The following is an 18,478-nucleotide window of genomic DNA, read 5'->3' on the forward strand; positions in this document are numbered from 1 at the left end:
GCCCTTTTAACATTTTAAAATTTTTTATATTGCTAAGTTGCCTAGGCTGAGCTTGAACTCGTTATTCTGCCTCGGCCTACTACACTCTTGGGATTACAGACATGCACCACCATGCCCTACTAGAAGGACAAATCTATGATTTTTGCCTGTATGAGAAACTTGGACTGGTCGAGACAAAATTCAGGATAGGAACTAGCGTGTAGCTCAGTGGTAGAGACCTTGTGTTGATCCCTAGAATCACAAAAGAAAAAGGAAAAGAAGTAGATTAGGGATTGGAGAGATGGTAGAATGGGGAGTCATTGTCTAATGGGTACAAAGTCCCAGTTTAGGAAGATGAAAACATTGTGGTGGATAGTGGAAATGGTTTCACACAATACAAGTGCACTTAATGCTGAAATGTACAGTTAAAGGCAGAGAGGGAAATTTTGTTGTGAATTTAACTACTATAAAACAATCTAAGAACTATATGTGTTTTCATTATTTCATTTTTTTCTTCTGTCACAAAGGGTGTCTTAGTTTTATTTTCATGGTTTCTCAGTGAGTTTATATCTACCTCTTAAGCTTTAGTGTGTTCCAGCGCTTCACAGTTTGCTTGGTCACAGGTATGCATGTGCGCATGTGTGCAGAAATGCTTCGGGCGGGGGGGGAGGGGGGGGAGGCAGGTGAAGGGATCTGCACCAGAACATTCAATCTCAAGATTCATCTCCAAGAAGAGAATAAGGCGTTTGAATCACATAGGAAATAGTGGTCAGCAGGTATAAACCTGAGACCCCAGCTGTCATGATTTTTTGTTTCCCTGTAATTTTTCTTCGTGATGAAAGACAACATTCTCATGAGAGGCTGGGCACTTACTTTGGAAGTAAGGAACGAAGGCAAATGCAATCTGCTTCCCAGCCAGGCCTGGGGGACAGGAAGCCCAGGGGAGAGACAGAATAGTTGGCAGTGTTAAAGAGGAAAGAAAAAAGTCCAAGTCTCTGAGGCCTGGACTGGGAAGTGAGCTGTGGCTCAGTATATATCATGGTGGGAAGGAAAGACTTTCGCTAAAGACAGCTAGCAATAAGATTGGGCTTATCAAGCCAATTTTTGACAAACTGGGCTCAAACACCTATACCTTATTCCAAGTTTTTTTTTTTTTCTGGTACCGGGAATCGAACTCACGGCCTTGCACTTGCCAGGCAGGCACTGTGCCGCTGAGATAAATCCCCAGCCCCAATTTACCTGTACCTTATACATGATGCCTGGACTTTAAAAGTATATAGCCAGACATGGTGACACACACCTGTAATCCCAGCACTCAGGAGGCTGAGGCAAGGGGATCGCTGTGAGTTCAAGGCCATCCTGAACTGCATCCTGTCTCAAAAAAAAAATTTAGAAAACAAATAGTTGAATAATTGATAACAGGTCTTTAACTTATTATCAGACTTCAGGATTTCTGCAAGCCCTTGCCCGGACTCCTTGACTAGGGTCCGAGGAACTAACAACAGGGATTCTAAAGCCCCTTTCATAGCCAGCTATCTCAAGTCCTACACTGCCTACGACCCGCCAGTCGGCCAGAGCATCAGCCACAGCAGCAATCATGGCAGTGACCACATCATGCTACCTCTGGTGGCCTGGACACTGGTGCTGCTCGTGGGGGCCGCTGCGCTCTGAGTGCCCACACCCCCAACCCAAGGTCTCTGCACCCTGCTGTCCGTTGGGTGCGACTCTGCGACTCTGCTTCCAGACCACAGTCGCCCGCACACCAGCACAGGAGAGGATTCAGACCAGGTACTCTGCACCTCACCCGCAGCTTAGGGAGCAGGGGGCATCAGCCCGGAGGGTCCCCGCCGGCTGGCCTTGACTCTAGCTCACCTCCCAGTGCCAGGACTGGGCACCGATTTAGGACCATAGATTCCCCACCCTCCCGGCTCCCATCCTCCTGGGGGAGACAGAGCAACAATAAACAGAACTGGGGGACAGTGGGGGGAGCACCCTTTCAGCATTAATTTTCCATGAGATATTATGTACTGTAATGGAGAAACTTTTTCTTTATTTCTCTTTTATTTTCTCAGTATGAGGCGTTGAAACCAGAGAGCACTGAGCTACATCCCCAGCTCTTTTTATTTTTAATTTGAGAGCGTCTCACTCCATTGACCGAGCTGGGCTTGAATTTGCTATCTTCCTGCCTCAACTTCCTGGGTAGCTGGGATTGTAGGCATGTGCCGCCACCTCCCCTGGCTCTTGACTAGTAGAGAACGCACTAGTACAGAGGCTCAGAGATCAGCCAGGAGCTGCTGCAATAGCCTCATGAGAAATCACAGCTCAACGATAAGAAGTGAAAGGGAGAACACATCACAGGGATTTTCTTCACACACCTAGCCTTTGAAGTAGGATTACCAGATAAAATACTAAAGGTATTTGCTTATCTGAAATTCAAATTTACCGGTGCCCAGGCACTTTGTTTGATCTGATTTCTAAGCCTGGCAACCCTACTTTGATGACACACCTGCAAGGACCATTGCCCAAGTCAGAAGCTTCCTGTCCAGAAATCGGCATCAACCTCAAGGCCCTTGACCAGCCCGGGCCAGCCATAGCTCACTTCCCAGTCCAGGCCTCAGAGACTTGGACTTTTTTCTTTCCTCTTTAACACTGCCAACTATTCTGTCTCTCCCCTGGGCTTCCTGTCCCCCAGGCCTGGCTGGGAAGCAGGTTGCATTTGCCTTCGTTCCTTACTTCCAAAGTAAGTGCCCAGCCTCTCATGAGAATGTTGTCTTTCATCACGAAGAAAAATTACAGGGAAACAAAAAATCATGACAGCTGGGGTCTCAGGTTTATACCTGCTGACCACTATTTCCTATGTGATTCAAACGCCTTATTCTCTTCTTGGAGATGAATCTTGAGATTGAATGTTCTGGTGCAGATCCCTTCACCTGCCTCCCCCCCCTCCCCCCCCGCCCGAAGCATTTCTGCACACATGCGCACATGCATACCTGTGACCAAGCAAACTGTGAAGCGCTGGAACACACTAAAGCTTAAGAGGTAGATATAAACTCACTGAGAAACCATGAAAATAAAACTAAGACACCCTTTGTGACAGAAGAAAAAAATGAAATAATGAAAACACATATAGTTCTTAGATTGTTTTATAGTAGTTAAATTCACAACAAAATTTCCCTCTCTGCCTTTAACTGTACATTTCAGCATTAAGTGCACTTGTATTGTGTGAAACCATTTCCACTATCCACCACAATGTTTTCATCTTCCTAAACTGGGACTTTGTACCCATTAGACAATGACTCCCCATTCTACCATCTCTCCAATCCCTAATCTACTTCTTTTCCTTTTTCTTTTGTGATTCTAGGGATCAACACAAGGTCTCTACCACTGAGCTACACGCTAGTTCCTATCCTGAATTTTGTCTCGACCAGTCCAAGTTTCTCATACAGGCAAAAATCATAGATTTGTCCTTCTAGTAGGGCATGGTGGTGCATGTCTGTAATCCCAAGAGTGTAGTAGGCCGAGGCAGAATAACAAGTTCAAGCTCAGCCTAGGCAACTTAGCAATATAAAAAATTTTAAAATGTTAAAAGGGCAGGGGATGTAGCTCAGTGAAAAGGCCTTGGGTTCAAACTTCAGTACTGAGGAAGAAAAAAAAGTTTGGTCTGGACTATGTAGTGAGACCCTGTTTTAAAATTGGCCTTTTATTGCTGGCTTATTTCACGTAGCATAATGTCATCAAGGTTTATCTACGTCAAAGTCTATGTCAGAATTTCATTTTGATTGGTGTGTGTGTGTGTGTGTGTGTGTATGTGTTTCTGGGAAGTGAATCTAGGGCCTTCATACTTTTTTTTGGTGTGGGGGGGGTCTGTTTGAGACAGTTTCACTATGTAGTTCAGGCTGGCCTTGAACTCACTTTGTAGCCCAGGCTGTCCTTGAACTCACAATGATCCTCCTGCCTCAGCCTCCCAAGTGTTGGGATTACAGGTGTGTGCCACCACAGCCAGCGTTTAGGGCCTTCATACTGATCTACATCCTCAGCCCTTTTTATTTTGAGACAGGGACTTGCTGAACCACTGAATTGTCCAAACTGGGCTCAAATTTGTAATTCTTCTGCCTCAGCTTCCCAAAATGCTAGGATCATAGATGTTTGACAGCCACTATGCCTGGCCAGAACTTTTTTTTTTTCTTTTTTTTTTTGAGACAGAGTCTCACTATGTAGTTCAGCCTGGTTTTGAACTCACTATGTAGCCAAGGCTGGCCTCAAACTCGCAGCAAACCTCCTGCCTCTGCCTCCTGAGTCAGAACTTCACTCTTCAGTATATTCCTTTATAAGGCACATGTAGGTTTTTTTTAAAAGAGGTTTTACCTTTTATTTGTTTAAGAAGTGTATATCACGGTGGAAAGGAAAGACTTTTGCTAAAGACAGCTAGCAATAAGATTGAGCTTATCAAGCCAATTTTTGACAAGAAGTAGCCAGTCCTTTAAGTGTTATATGACTTTGAAAGTTTCTTAGGATCTTGGAATTCTCTCTCTCTATAGTCCTACACACATCACCTATCATCACTTAAAATCTTGGTCAGAAAAACCACTAACAAAAGGGCTGGGCCTGGTGCTGCAGGCCTGTAATCCCAGCACCTGGGAGGCTGAGGCAGAAGGACTGCCATGAGTTTGAGGCCAGCCTGGACTACATAGTGAGTTCAAGGCCAACATGAACTGCATAGCAAGATCCTGTTTCAAAAAACTAAAAGGTGTAGTGCATACCTTTGCCCTGCACACTGCCATTGACCTGCATGCTTCTGCAGCTTGGAGACAGACTCCCCTCAAGAGAAGGGGATGTCTCTTAAAGACAGGCTGAGAACCCTGGGATGTGAGGAGTGAGTGACAAAACCATGCCTATTTTGTCCCTTGCTGGGTGCCAGGGGTAACCCTGACTTTGGAGCCATCAAAACCCACCTACTCTGGGACCTGTGGAGAAGCTGGCGGACACTGACGGAAGAACTTGCCAAAATGGCCTATTGGAACGGATTTAGAGTCATCACAAAGGAAACAAAACCATGAAATTATTTTTATGCCAACACATTGCACCTGACTACTAGTTACCAATGGCTTTCTTTACCTACGGATACCAGACTCATTGGCTATAAATATGTTCCATCTAAGAGCTACTTGTCCATTCCTCTGGAAAGTGTTTCAGTTTCTACCCTCTGGTGGTGAACCACTAATTATTTCAGTGAATAAGTCTATGGATGAAGAGGAAATATTTGATCTCCTGGAAAGAAACAAAGCCATGCTTTCGTCTGGTTCTGCCAAGATGGATGAGGGCGAGGTTGGCTTTTGTCAAGGGGAACTGGAGGGGAACAGGTGAAGAGGAAGGAGTTTTTATTAACTCCTTAATAAAAGAGCTTAAATCCCCTGCAGGGGGAGGGGTTGCCTTGTGACTTATCAATATCTTCTTTATAGTATTTGCTTTTTGGGTTTTGTTTGTTTGTTTGTACCGGGAATTGAGCTCATGACCTCACACTTGCCAGGCAGGCGCTGTGCCACTGAGCTATATCCCCAGCCCCCAACATATCTTCTTTAATATCACAACATTTTCAAGAAAAATTAGTGAAGAAAACAGAACTTTTTTGACACCATAGATTCTTCTCAGGTCAACACTGCAAGGAAAGGCTGCGTGTGGTGGCGCACACCTGTAATCCCAGCACTCGAGAGGCTGAGGCAGGAGGATTATTGCAAGTTCGAGACCAGCGTGGTTACAAAGTGAGCTCAAGGCCAGACTGAACTGCATATCAAGACCCTGTCTCAAAAAGACACACACACACACACACACACACACACAAACAAACAAAAAACACTGCAAGAAGAATAGTACAGTTTCTTGGAAATGTTAAATGTAGTCATTGCCCACTCTGAGAGCAGTGAACAAGTGTTTTTAAGCAATGTGAAGCACCTTGACTTGGATTCCGTGAGTAACATACCTCTACACAGCAGTTTCTACAGTTCTATAGTTTTGAATTTATTTCCATGGCTAAAAAGAGGCTCACTGAGACGATTCCTTTGTTTGATCACCCTGAGAGCTTTGTAAAATTGTTTACTGCATTGGGAGCAGTGGCAGGACCTCACAAAAAGAAACAACTTAAGTCAACTATATTACTGATCTTGGAGGACCTGACCAGCCAGCAAGCCCTGGCGGTGGTGGGAGCAATGGAAGAAAAGGAAAGCAGAGATTTAAAAATTGCTTTAGTTCTGCATAAAAACTTGGAAAACTATAAAGCAATAGAGCTATAGAGGATAACTCAAGCATTAATTTTTCTACATTTTCAAAGTAAAAAGGTTTTCATGAAACTCAGAAAATTACTATTTAGTTACTTGAGTTCTTGTTTTTGTTATTTTTTGAGATAGGGTCTTGCTATGTAGTTCAGGCTGGCCTTAAACTCACTATGTAGCGCAGGCTGGTCTCCAACTCTCAGCAGTCCTCCTGCCTCAGCCTCCCAAGTGCTGGCATCACACACAGGTGTGCAGCACCACACCTGGTCCATTTAGTTACTTGAAAGTTAGTGTCTGAATGAGATTGCCGACCTGGTCTGTGCCCTTTCCATGCTCCTTTCTGCTCACCTGGACAGAGCTGTGATGTCCCAAAGTGAAGCACTTTTACCCGTGTGACCTCGGTGGCCTGAATGATTTCACATCTGTCTTAAGGTGGATTCAGTATGATCACATGTATTTGGGTAGAATTACTGGGATACAAGTGAAACTACTTCCAAAACTAGATTACTACGGTTGTCAGAGATTACAACAGAGCAGCAATTTGCATCCTTTATGGGAGGAACTTAAATTTGTAAAAGGAGACTGGTTTCATGAATTGGTTCTGGAAGAAACAACTGCTGCTCTGCAGCATTTGATAGATGAAATTAATTATACAAATGCTGCAAGGATTGCTTTTATTTCTAGAACTACCTCAATACTTTGCTACTTGATAGGATAGCAGCAATGGTTGTTCAGCAGATTGAAAGGATCCATCCTTTTTCAGTCCTTGCTATTATTGTCCCATTCATCATCTTAACTATGACCCACCTCAAAGGGATGAGTTTTTTGGAATGTGCATGCCATGCCTTCATTCTCACTTCGATACATTGGATTTTTTTTTTTTTTTTTTTTGTACCAGGAATCAAACTCAAGACCTCACACTTGCCAGGCAGGTGCTGTGCCGCTGAGCTATATTCCCCGACCCTGGATCCTCTTTTGTTACTGTTTCTTGGTTCTCTTTGGTCATACTTGAATATTTCCCAGAAGATCTGATAAAGACAATTTTTAGCATCCAGTTCTTAGATTGAAAATCAGGTTAGATTCTCAACTTGAAATTTTAACTTTGTCTCTGAGTAGCAGGGTCCAGTTTCATCTCACGAAGCTGAATAGAGCTGTCTGCTTGGAATGCCCTGAATTTCAAATTCCATGGTTTCATGACTGCTTCTGTCAACAACAATACACTAAAGACACTGGCAGCCAGGCGTGGTGGTGCATGCCTGTAATCCCAGCACTCGGGAGGCTGAGGCAGGAGGATCATTGCGAGTTGGAGACCAGCCTGGGCTACAAAGTGAACTCAAGGCCAGCCTGAACTGCATAGTGAGACCCTGTCTCAAAAAGACAAAAAAAAAAAAAGATATGGGCAGCGTGAATGGAGCACAACAGCAGATTTAGAAAACTCTAGCAGAGGTACTAGAAGGACCCAATTCTTTAAAAAGCCTATTTTTTTGTCTGATTACCCTACAGTAGCTTTTGAATGTATCTTACTTAAAAGAAAAAAAAATAAAATAAAATAAAAACCTCTCTCTTACAGAAGCCATAATACAACTTTGGGAAAACCAGCAAGAATGTACTGGGACTCAAATATCCCTTCCACCCAGAGCTAAATTGAATTGCATTTGAATTTCTGGACTCAAAAAGCTTTTTGTAGAAATACCCTTCACTTAAAAGGAAAACCTGCTATGAAAAAAACGACATCTAGAAATTTTGAGCTATCATGTAATCTAGATTCCTCACTTTGAATGGAACTGTGTGGTACTGTCAACCAAGAATGCTCACATGGACTACCTGAGACAACATATATTTGGAGAAGGGAAATCATAACTGCCGTCTTTATTTTAAATGAGTTATTGCTGGGCATGGTAATGCAGGCCTGTAATCTCAGCACTTGAGAGGCTGAGACAGGAGAATCTCCATGAGTTTGAGGCCAGCCAGGGCTACATAATGAGTTCAAGACCATCTTGGACTACGCAGTGAGACTCTGTCTCAAAAAAAAAAAAAAAATCAAACAAATAAACAAACAAAAAATACAATGAAGCCGGTCGTGATGGCGCACGCCTGTAATCCCAGCACTCGAGAGGCTGAGGCGGGAGGATCATTGAGAGTTCGAGACCAGCCTGGGCTACAAAGTGAGTACAAGACTGGCCTGAACTGCACAGCGAGACCCGGTCTCAAAAAGACAATTAAATAAGTAAAGAAAGAAAGAAAATGAGTTTTATGGTGTGTCATATTTGTATGCGTTATACTTAAGTGGCCCTGACTTGATTAAAAACAGGCTCAAATATCCTGAGATGGAAAAAGAAAACTAAACTATGCTGCTGGGCGGGGTGGCGCATGCCTGTAATCCCAGCACTCGGGAGGCTGAGGCAGGAGGATCATTGTGAGTTCGAGACCAGCCTGGGCTACAAAGGGAGCTCAAGGCCAGCCTGAACTGCAGAGCGAGACCCTGTTTCAAAAAAAAAAAAAGAGAAAAGAAAAGAAAACTAAACTACAACAATTTACTCTTTAGAAACAGAACTAAAAAAAGAAATACAGAACTATAAAGCCAGCTGTGCTAATGCACGCCTGTAATCCTAGCACTTGGGAGGCTGAGGCAGGAGGATCACTGTGAGTTTGAGGTCAGCCTGAGTTGTATGGTGAGCTCAAGGCCAGCCTGAACTACATGGCGAGAGCCTGTCTCAAAAAAACAAACCCAGAAATACAGAATTATAGCATGAGTATAAGATGCTTTACTTCTAAATTAACATAGGAAAACAAAAAAAGGAATTAACACGAGATGGACAACTGGGGATATTAGCACCTGGGGTTTTTTTTTAGCACTTACTTTTTACAAAAAGGGTCCAATCTAAAAGTTGGTCCCTCGCAGGCTCCGGAAGTCTAGAGATAGCCAAAGCCCGACCTTTCAACGCCCAAGAACTACAACTCCCAGGGGTCTATACGCCCGGCCTTGGCCCCGCCCCAGCTCGCGACTCCTTTTTCCAGAGTCGGTCGCACAGCATATCTCTGGCGCCTCCTCGCGGCGGACTTCCGCGGGTTCCAGTTCCCGGCGGCCCTCGCGGCAGGTTCCGGACGTCTGGACTGTTCGTGATGGCGGGGGTTGGTTCCGCCGCCCTGTCCGGGGCAGGGACGCCGGTGGCGGGGCCCACAGGCCGCGACCTCTTCGCGGAGGGACTCCTTGAGTTCCTGCGGCCGGCGGTGCAGCAGCTCGACTCCCACGTCCACGCCGTCAGGTGCGCCCGGGGGTCCCCGTTTGGGCGGGGCCTCAGCCTGGCTCGGTGGGGCGGGGCTGAGAAAGGCGGAAAGAGACCCGGGAGAAGAGGCGGGAGTGGGGCCGCGGCTGCGGCCGCGGTGTTGAGCGTGGCTTGTGTGGGTTCTTCGGGAGACTTGTGTGTGGACGTGGTTCTCTGCATGCCATAACTGAGCGTTTAGGCCTTGTACCTCTTTGCAGGGAGAGCCAGGTGGAGCTCCGAGAGCAGATTGACAACCTCGCTACAGGTGAGCGCGCAGCGCTGTACCAGAAAGCCTCCACCTCCCATTCAGGACCTTTGTGTCCTGCTCATCTCCGGGCTGGGTTTTGTCTCTTGCTGCCAGAACATCAGGGCCGCCAATGGACTCCTCCTTCCAAGGATGTTTTAGGAATGGGGTGGAAAGGAGCAAAGGGAAACTGTCTGTGGACGCGATTGTTTTCCACCCCGTTAATCTAGCCTACTTTCCCTAAGAACCAAAGGTGAACCATTGTCTGTTGCACCATTCTTCCGTCCCTAGAGCTGTGCCGGATCAATGAGGACCAGAAGGTGGCCTTGGATCTGGATCCCTATGTTAAGAAGCTGCTTAATGCCAGACGACGAGTGGTCTTGGTCAACAACATTTTACAGAACGCCCAGGTAAACAATTTCCTAACAGTGATTCTTTGCCATGCTTTGTAGGTCCTCAACACGAGTTGTCCTCTAATGTGTCAGCCATAATAAACTCAACTCTCAGTGTCCAGTTGCTGCCACTTACGTTCTCACCTATACTCTGGAAGACACTGAAGATGTATTAATGCTAAGATATTTCCCAGTACCGACTTGACTAAGCCACCTGAAGCCTTTCAGCTGTCAGGTCCCAAATCTTCCTGTCTTGTAGGAACGACTTCGGAGGCTAAACCATAGCGTTGCCAAGGAAACAGCCCGCAGACGGGCAATGCTGGATTCTGGAGTTTATCCCCCTGGCTCCCCAAGCAAGTAACAGCACAGAAGATGGGCATGTGACCTGAGTAGCACAAGTAGCATCCCCAGCTTCCTTGTCTCCAGATTTGAGAAGATTCTGGAAGCAATCCCTATAGACCTTGGAACACCAAGGCATCCCTGGGGTTTGAGGCACTCGTTCATGTAGGGGCCCTAAGAAACCTATGTATAGCAACATTTGGACTCCCAAAGGACTTATACTACAACTCTGCTTCCTTCCAAGAATAAGCTAAGGCCTCTACATGTTTCCACAGTCTGTATATCCCAGGCTCAACTTTTTTAGGCCTAGTTAACCAGTGGAGCATCCTTTGTTACATGTTTGGTTTCTCAGACCTGGGCACTGGGCAGCATGTCTCCTGTAGCTTCTTGTTCCTTTGTTTACACCGAGAATTCAGAAGACAGGCTCTGTCCACCCTCTTGTTGACTGCACTGGCTTGACTACAGTAGCAGTAAAGCTAGAACCATTTAATTCAATAAATGCTTAAACAGTATTCTAGTTTACTTTGGTTATATAAAAAGGTTCCAGAAGTCTTATTTTAATTCAGATAGTTTCAAATTGTGATCTTAGTGTTTATAAGGGAAGGCTAAAGTACCATTTTCAACTAGAGTACAGGAAGCATAAAAAGGTTACCAAGCCAGGTATGGTACACGCCTGTAATCCCAGCACTCGGGAGGCCGAGGCAAGAGGATTGCTGCGAGTTCAAGGGCAACCTGGGCTACAGAGTGAGTCCAAGGCCAGCCTGAACTACATAGCAAAACCCTGTCTCAAAAAGACAAAAAAAAAAAAAATTACCAAGTACCAAGGAAGAACAAAACCAAGAGCCCTACTAGGAAGTACTTTAATCGTTTTTCTTAGAAAAAAACCTTGAGACATTTAAAACAGTTCACAACATTTCAACAACAAAGTACTGGTTAGAGGGGTTGTCAGGTACTGAGGATTCTAGAATATTAGAAATGTTGGTATCCTGCTTCATTACAGATGGGTGGCATAAGTCATAAATGGGAGACTTCTGGCTGCTAAGCCAGCATAAGGACCCAGTAGAATGACATCTTTCTGAAGTTTGTTCTTCCTGCTGTGTCCCCTACCCTACTGACGCCACCACAGAGCCCAGTAGCAGCCAGCTTAGGCTCCAGTCTTCTCCTTGGGGAGGGAAGGGAATAAAAGGAAGGTCACTCCTGAGTCTCCATGCTCTCTTCCTCCTCTCCCTGAGGTGGTTCTTCTGTGTTCTCTTCCTCTTCTTCCCCTTCCTTCTTCTCAGGTGGTTTCTCATAAGCCTTTTCTGAAGGTGTCACTATCACTCCATCCCAGGTTGATATTTCAGAAGCAAGATCTAGAAGACAAAGCTTATTCCAGACAAACAGCCAGCAAAACAAGTCATGGTTTACAGCATGGCAGTAGTAAGGCAAGTAGAACAGAGTACCATGAAAACCCAACCCACAATGGGCACTCACAGCTGGCATCACCCTCCTGGCCAAGGATCTTCCTAAAGCCACCATGTGAGAGTATTCGAACCAGAGTCTGAGCTGTGTAACACACCATGTCCTGAAGGAGAGCAACAGTGAAGGTCAATTAGCAAAAAGAAAGTACCTTATTTGACTAATGTCCTTGAAAAAACAAAAACGAGGGCCAGTGTAACTTGAGGACCAAAATCTTTGAGAACTAGAGCCTTCTGACTAGAACATCTGAAAGTGGGGCAAAACAGACCATTTCATAGCTTTCCCCATACCTGCTGCTCCAGGGTCATGACTGTGTGTACTCTGAAGTTGCCACTCTCACAGGGGTCAGTGATACCCACTGAACCTGGCAGGAACAGACCTGCAGCCAGAATCTGCAAACAACGCCTAAAACACACGAAGGTATTAAAACTGCACAGAAGAGGGGAGAAGATACAGCTCAGCGGCACAGTGCCTACCTAGCAAGCGTGAGATCCTGACTTCAGTTCCCAGTACCCATACATACATACATTTTTAAAGCACAGAGAACTTACAGCTGGCCCCAAACCCAAATCATGCAATACCTGTATGCCACATTTAGGGCCAAAGGCTGTCTGGTGGGGTTATTCATCACGGCATAGTGTCCCTGGAAAAGAATTGCACTGTTAGGTATACCTCTGGAATGGCAAGTCTATCTTCAAACAAATTAGTCTAGCCAAAATTTTCACCTTAAGAAGAAATTCTGGGGTGGCTTTTCCTTTAGTCATTTCCTACCAAGTTATCACAATAATGAAATAACAGCAGCCGTGAAAACAGTGTGAAAGGCACACTTTTTAATGAACTACTGCAAAATCCAATGAAGTAAGAAGTCCTGAATCTTTCCTTATTGGATTACTTGTCCATCAAATTTCTTTTTAAGCCTCACCAGATATCACATGAACTGCTATTAAACAGAGATGCCCTGGAACAGCACTGCCCTTTACTTACAAGTAGGTCAAGGATCCAGGGTGTGAGGGGCTCAAAACCAGGAAAACGAATCCTCAAGTCCTTCAGCAGTCTGATGAGAACTTTAACTCTGAATGTAAGAAAAACCCAAGAATTAAAAGTAGTAAGATCAACAAGGCATGGAGGCATACATCTCTAAATCCAGCACTCATGAGGGTGAAGTAGGACTGCCACAAGGTTAAGGCCAGCCTGGGCTACATAATGAGTTTAAGACCAGCCTAAACTACATAGAGACTCATCTCAAAAAAACACAAATAAATAAAAATAAAATACGTACTTTTTTAAAAATGGAAAGGGGACATAAAATTAAGACGTGTTAAGTACATTAAGACATGTTAACTACATGTAAGTGTTAAGTACAGATAAGCATACTGTACACTACAAACATGTATTAATAAAAATATTTTAAAAACAGCTGTCGGAAGTATGAGGGCATCTTGCTCTTCAATACAGCTAAGAAAGGTTATTGTAATACAAATGATCAGGGAGACTCACGTGGACTGAGAAGCATTTTCCTCAAACCAGCGGGCATGTCGAATGGCTGCTAAGGCACTCTGCAACACCTTGATATCCACTAAAGACAAGTATGACAGGCCAAAATTAAATGTTTCTATTATTAATAAATAGGCAATTCAGTCCCTTTGCCATGGTATAAAAACCTGGAAGGAGGACGGGCTAATTCAGCAGTTCTTTTAACTACCCTGGTGTTCCTGAGATCAGCAAATGACTTGTCCAAAAATTAGTATTCCTCCTCCAAACCAAATCGAGGAGCATGCCAGACCCGTGATTTTTTTTCCAAAAACCTATCCCCCTTCTGTAAATATTTCCATAGTCCTTTTCCAGTCTCCCAACTGTTTTCTTAGTCATCCTGGCTTTGAATATTTTACTAGGAAGTTAGTAAAGTTAAAGAGGGAGAAAGCAAACTTCAGACCAATTCAATTTCAGAAATAAAACAGCAAAAAGCTAACTGAACTCAACAACAATAATACCATGTTTTGGAATTCCCCCATATTTCTCAGAAATGGGAAAAAAAAAGACTAACAGTGGAGTTCTGGGTCCAGTTTTCGAAGATTGGGTGGCACGGTTGTGATGAGAATTTTCACTGTAGCATCAGAAGAACTGATTTCAAAACCAGTTTCATTAGTCAGCATGGTCAAAACTGTAAGAACAAAATAATCAAAAGCTGTAATTCACATGTTCATTAGAAAACTGATGTTTAAATGGATAACGGTCAGGGGAATACCTGGGTTTTTAAAACAAGAGTTCAAAACGAAAATTTAGAGAATTTAGTGTAGACTTTTATTTTCTCTTTGTTTTGGTCTATTTGAGACAAGGTTTCACTATGCAGTTAAGGCTGACCTTCAGCTCACTTTGTAGCCCAGGTTGCTTTCAAACTCACAACAATCCTCCCGCCTCAGCCTCCCGAGTGCTGGGATTACAGGCGTGCAGCATGATGCACAGCTAGCGTAGACTTTTTTTTTTTTTTTTGGGTTTTTTTGAGACAGGGTCTCGTTATGCAGTTCAGGCTGGCCTGGAGCTCACTTTGTAGCCCAGGCTGGTCTTGAACTTGCAACAATCCTCCTGCCTCAGCCTCCCAAATACTGGGATTACAGGCATGCGCCACCATGCCCGGCTTAGCATAGACTTTTAGAAAGAAGATCAAAAGGATTTTGAATACTGAGGTTCACAACATAAAAGTACACTGACTGTCATGGAGCTTGACCTGACCTTATTGAAAGTATGTTCAAAAAAAGAAAGTATGTTCACAACTACAGGACCTTGCTCCTACTGCAACCAATTACATATGCAGCAACAAACTCAAACCTTCAGAAGGATCCTGTGCTCTTAGGCTTTCCACGACCTTGTTCCCCAGGGCAGCAACGGCTTCCACTACATTGACAGAAAGGGAGATAACAATGCTATAATCAGTTTATGCAGACTTTCTCTGTACCTCTACATTAGTTAGCACTCTCACCTCTCCCTCATGTTCAAACCATAGCAGAGCTTTGTGGGTTAGTAGCATTTAACATTTTGGGCTGGTTAATTCTTCACTGCACTCAGCCCTGGGCTCTGTATGATGTTTAGTAACATCCCTGCCCTTTATCCCCACCCCTTTCTGTAGTACTATGGACTGAATTCAGGAGCACTGAGCTACACCTACATCCTTTTTTGTATATTTTGAGACAGGGTCTCACTAGTTTACCCAGGCTGACCTCCAACTTGTGATCCTCCTGCCTCTTGAGTAGCTATGATTACAGGCATGTGCCACTGCACCCAGCAAGTCTTATCCCCTTTTGATACCAACAGTACTCCCCAGCTCTGACAAGCAAAAATGTCTCCTGACACTATCAAATGTCCCCTGGGAGCAAAACAGCCTCCATTTGAGAAATATAGCCCCACAGCACTGGCCATACATTTTTTCAGATACACACTACAGAGTTTGTCCCTTATCAGCCAAATACACATTTAAAAAATTTCCAAACAGCATGGTGGCACACACCCGCAATCCAGTTCTCTTGGAAGCTGAGGTAGGAGAACTGTAAGTCCAAGCTCAGCCTGGGCACTTAGCAAGACCCTATCTCAAAATAAACTGACAAGGGGCTGGGGCGGGTGGCTGGGGGCTGGAAATGTAGCTCAGTGTGAAGGCCCAGGGTTCAATCCCCAGTACTAGCCCCCTCCCCAGTAATTCCTATTTGTCTCCCAAACATCATTTTTCACACACAAAAACCCAACTGCTATAGTCTATTTCCCCCGTCAGAGACATGGCCTGGCAATGTAGCTCAGCACTTGCCAAGCATGCCTAAGGCCTGGATTAGATCCCCACACTAGAAAAGAAAAAAAAAGGTACACTCACGTGTTGGCAGAATCTTTAGTATGACCACTAGATCAGCCACATTGTGTCCTGTAGTCATCGTTCCCTTTTTATATGATCCTACCTGTCGGACTTCTTCAATTTGCTAGTACAGAGGGATTTCAAAAGCAAAATTTTTTAGAAGAAAAAAAGTATCCCTGCTTCCTCTCAGAACTGTTACAATACAGCTTATTATGACCCATATTTGTAAGTAGCAGTGGTAAAATCCCAAAAACAGTTATATAAAAGCCCAACACATCATAGCCTAGCTGACAGTGATACAAATCTTGCTCCCAAGATCAGTATTACAAAGGAATTCCAGAGTTTAATTTCACTGAACTTTTCCATTTTAGGTTTGGATTTGGGTAAGAGGCATCTGAAAAATTGAGAAAAGTCCTAAACGAACTCCCACACTACCAAGGCTGTCCTTTCTTAGAACTAAATTATCAAAAACTCACCACTTCAAATGTCCCTGGAGCCACAATCAAATTGTCAATCACATTATTTATTTTTGTCACCAGAGAAAGGATAGAAGCCTGAAAAACATTGTGAAACAAAAATATCCTAAGCTCAAGAATTACAAGCATCTTCTCAGAATTTGATTATTTTTCCCTAATGCCTTCTATAAGCAAACTCAGTATTGGTATAGGGCTTTGAAAACATTTCAACTCTCCTAGCCTTGAATGTATCAGAAGAGCACTATTTGATCCCACAGATTTCCCAGTACTGAATGCATCTGTAATTTGTTCATATATTCACCCATCTCCAGCTACAATAAGAAATGAAGAGAACAATTAAATTCTCTGTGGAGTTTAGACTATCAAAACATTGACGATTAAAAGCTGGATGTAGTGGCACATGCGTGTAATCCCAGCCTTTGGGAGGCTCTGGCATGAAGATATCCAGAGTTGAGGCTAGCCTGGACTATATAGCAGGACTCTGTCTCAAAACACATACACACAAAAAAAACAAAACTTACTGAGGATCAAACCCAGAGCCATACCCATGCTAAGCAAGTGCTCTATAACTGAGCTACACTCTCAGCCCAAACAGTATTCCTAGCCTCATTAAAAGGAAGGATGAAGCAGGAGGATCACAAGTTTGAGCACAGCCTGAGCATCTTAGTGAGACGCTGTCTGGAAAAAACAAAAGGGCAGGGGATGTAGCTCAATACAAATGCCCTGTGTTTAATCCCCAACACTGAAGGAAAATGAAGTTACTTTCTTTTCTAACCTCCTTAGTGGTATCTCATGAAGGGAAAAAAAATACCTGTTCAGCAGAATTAGGAGCTAGATCCTGATTCCTTTTCAGCAAAGCTTCACTGAAAGAAGTTTCATCAGGTGCTGGCTTGACCCGGGGAAAGGCCATTTCACACTAAAGCAGAAATAAACAACTATATACCATTTATCAAAAAGTAATTTACAGGAGCAGGGCATGGTGGTGCATGCTTCCACTCCAGAGGTTGAGCCAGGAGGGTCACTGCGAGATGGAGGCCAGCCTGGGCTCCATACGGAGTACAAGGCCAGCCTGAACTACAGTGAGACCCTGTCTCAAAAGACCAAAATAAGCCGGGCATGGTGGCGCATGCCTGTCATCCCAGCACCTAGGAGGCTGAGACAGAAAGATCGTTGCTAGTTCAAGTCCAGCCTGAGCTACAAAGTGAGCTCAAGGCCAGCCTGAACTGCATAGCAAGATCCTGTCTCAAAAAGACTAAAAAAAAAAAAAAAATTAATTTACAAAGGAGTTTTTTTTCTGTTACAAGAAAAACAATTCTACAACGCTTGGTTTCTTAAAATGTTCAAATAAAGATACGAGGTATTAGTCATAATTTAACTCCCACTACTTTGATATTAAAAGAAAAACCAGATATAATTTACAGAACAAAGATTACAGTCATGTAGCCAAGAAATTAGCTGCTCTACTACATTGTTTTTGTATGTAAAGCGACCTCCAGTAGACTATAGGGGGGAAAGCGTGGATAAAGGGAGACTAGATTCAATCAGTGCAGGTTGGACACATGTATTGAAGTGTACTGAATTGTATTAATACGTACAATACATGCTTGGAGCCCTTCCTTCGATCCCAAGCCCCAAAAATAATTAAATAAGATTTTTTTGTAAATCCCAACTCTCCCAAGCCAAGCAACTTAATTCACAAGGACAGCCGGGCCTCCATTTCCACATCGCTGTGTGAGCAGTGGCCACGAAGCTCCTGTGAAGCTCCAGGTACTCACCAGGTAGAAGTCGAATGGGATGTGTGGCACGAAGGGCCGGAACCTGCAAGAAATACAGTGCAGATCATTCACCCGGCAGCCATCAGGCGAGAGCCCCCTAGTGGCTGTCTGTCTGTCGGTCGGTATGTCCGTCGGTCTGTCTGTGCAGAGCGGGGCACTCGGGGACGCTGCCAGCCGGCAGGGTCGGCCCGACGCCCTCGCACCGCAGCGGGGACACACGCCCGGCCTCGCCCAGGCGCCCGCGCGCCCCCCGAGCCCGCACTCACCCTCCTCCCGGGCCTCCTCGGGAGCCGAAGCGCCCCCCGCGGCCGCGGCCTCTGTCGCCCCTGGAAAGCACACATGTCAGTGACGGCGCCCCCCGCCCTCCGCGGGAAGGAACGCGCAGCGGGCGCTCCGGAAACCGCGCCAGCGCCCCGGCCCGGGCCCACCGCGCAACCCTCCGCCGCCA

At 44.7% G+C, this 18,478-nt stretch overlaps 2 protein-coding genes and 1 pseudogene across 3 annotated transcripts in view; 2 read left to right on the forward strand and 1 right to left on the reverse strand.

The window, feature by feature from the left end:
* Positions 1–5,289: 5,289 nt before the first annotated feature.
* Positions 5,290–7,835, forward strand: LOC106147337 (annotated as a pseudogene).
* A 1,479-nt stretch (positions 7,836–9,314) lies between these two features.
* On the forward strand, positions 9,315–10,998 carry Snapin (SNAP-associated protein). Its single transcript, XM_005411436.2, has 4 exons — positions 9,315–9,511; positions 9,730–9,776; positions 10,047–10,165; positions 10,407–10,998. The coding sequence occupies exons 1-4, from the start codon at positions 9,369–9,371 to the stop codon at positions 10,506–10,508; spliced, it is 411 nt and encodes a 136-aa protein (XP_005411493.1). The 5' UTR covers positions 9,315–9,368; the 3' UTR covers positions 10,509–10,998.
* A 330-nt stretch (positions 10,999–11,328) lies between these two features.
* The window catches only part of Ilf2 (interleukin enhancer binding factor 2), a 7,494-nt gene continuing 344 nt past the window's right edge, over positions 11,329–18,478 (reverse strand). The window contains exons 2-14 of one of the 2 annotated variants that reach the window (XM_005411437.2): positions 18,297–18,356; positions 18,031–18,073; positions 17,067–17,171; positions 16,256–16,333; positions 15,801–15,903; positions 14,771–14,836; positions 13,989–14,105; positions 13,442–13,520; positions 12,929–13,016; positions 12,526–12,587; positions 12,235–12,349; positions 11,960–12,050; positions 11,329–11,838 (exon numbers count right to left, since the gene is read on the reverse strand). In XM_005411437.2, coding sequence (XP_005411494.1) covers positions 11,678–11,838; positions 11,960–12,050; positions 12,235–12,349; positions 12,526–12,587; positions 12,929–13,016; positions 13,442–13,520; positions 13,989–14,105; positions 14,771–14,836; positions 15,801–15,903; positions 16,256–16,333; positions 17,067–17,171; positions 18,031–18,073; positions 18,297–18,356 — 1,168 coding nt within the window. In that variant the 3' untranslated portion in view covers positions 11,329–11,677. The remainder of the gene's footprint in view (positions 11,839–11,959; positions 12,051–12,234; positions 12,350–12,525; positions 12,588–12,928; positions 13,017–13,441; positions 13,521–13,988; positions 14,106–14,770; positions 14,837–15,800; positions 15,904–16,255; positions 16,334–17,066; positions 17,172–18,030; positions 18,074–18,296; positions 18,357–18,478) is intronic. The other variant, XM_005411438.2, reaches the window with a different exon arrangement.

Source organism: Chinchilla lanigera, unplaced genomic scaffold (genome assembly GCF_000276665.1).
Source record: "Chinchilla lanigera isolate Chin_1 unplaced genomic scaffold, ChiLan1.0 scaffold00144, whole genome shotgun sequence".
NCBI classification, from domain to species: domain Eukaryota; kingdom Metazoa; phylum Chordata; class Mammalia; order Rodentia; family Chinchillidae; genus Chinchilla; species Chinchilla lanigera.

What these genes read in the sequence shown, in the direction of transcription:
- Snapin (XM_005411436.2), top strand. Translation starts at nt 9,369, where the DNA reads ATGGCGGGGGTTGGTTCCGCCGCCCTGTCCGGGGCAGGGACGCCGGTG. An exon ending in TCCCACGTCCACGCCGTCAG is followed by an intron (nt 9,512 to 9,729) that starts GTGCGCCCGGGG and finishes ACCTCTTTGCAG; the next exon opens with GGAGAGCCAGGTGGAGCTCC. An exon ending in ACATTTTACAGAACGCCCAG is followed by an intron (nt 10,166 to 10,406) that starts GTAAACAATTTC and finishes CCTGTCTTGTAG; the next exon opens with GAACGACTTCGGAGGCTAAA.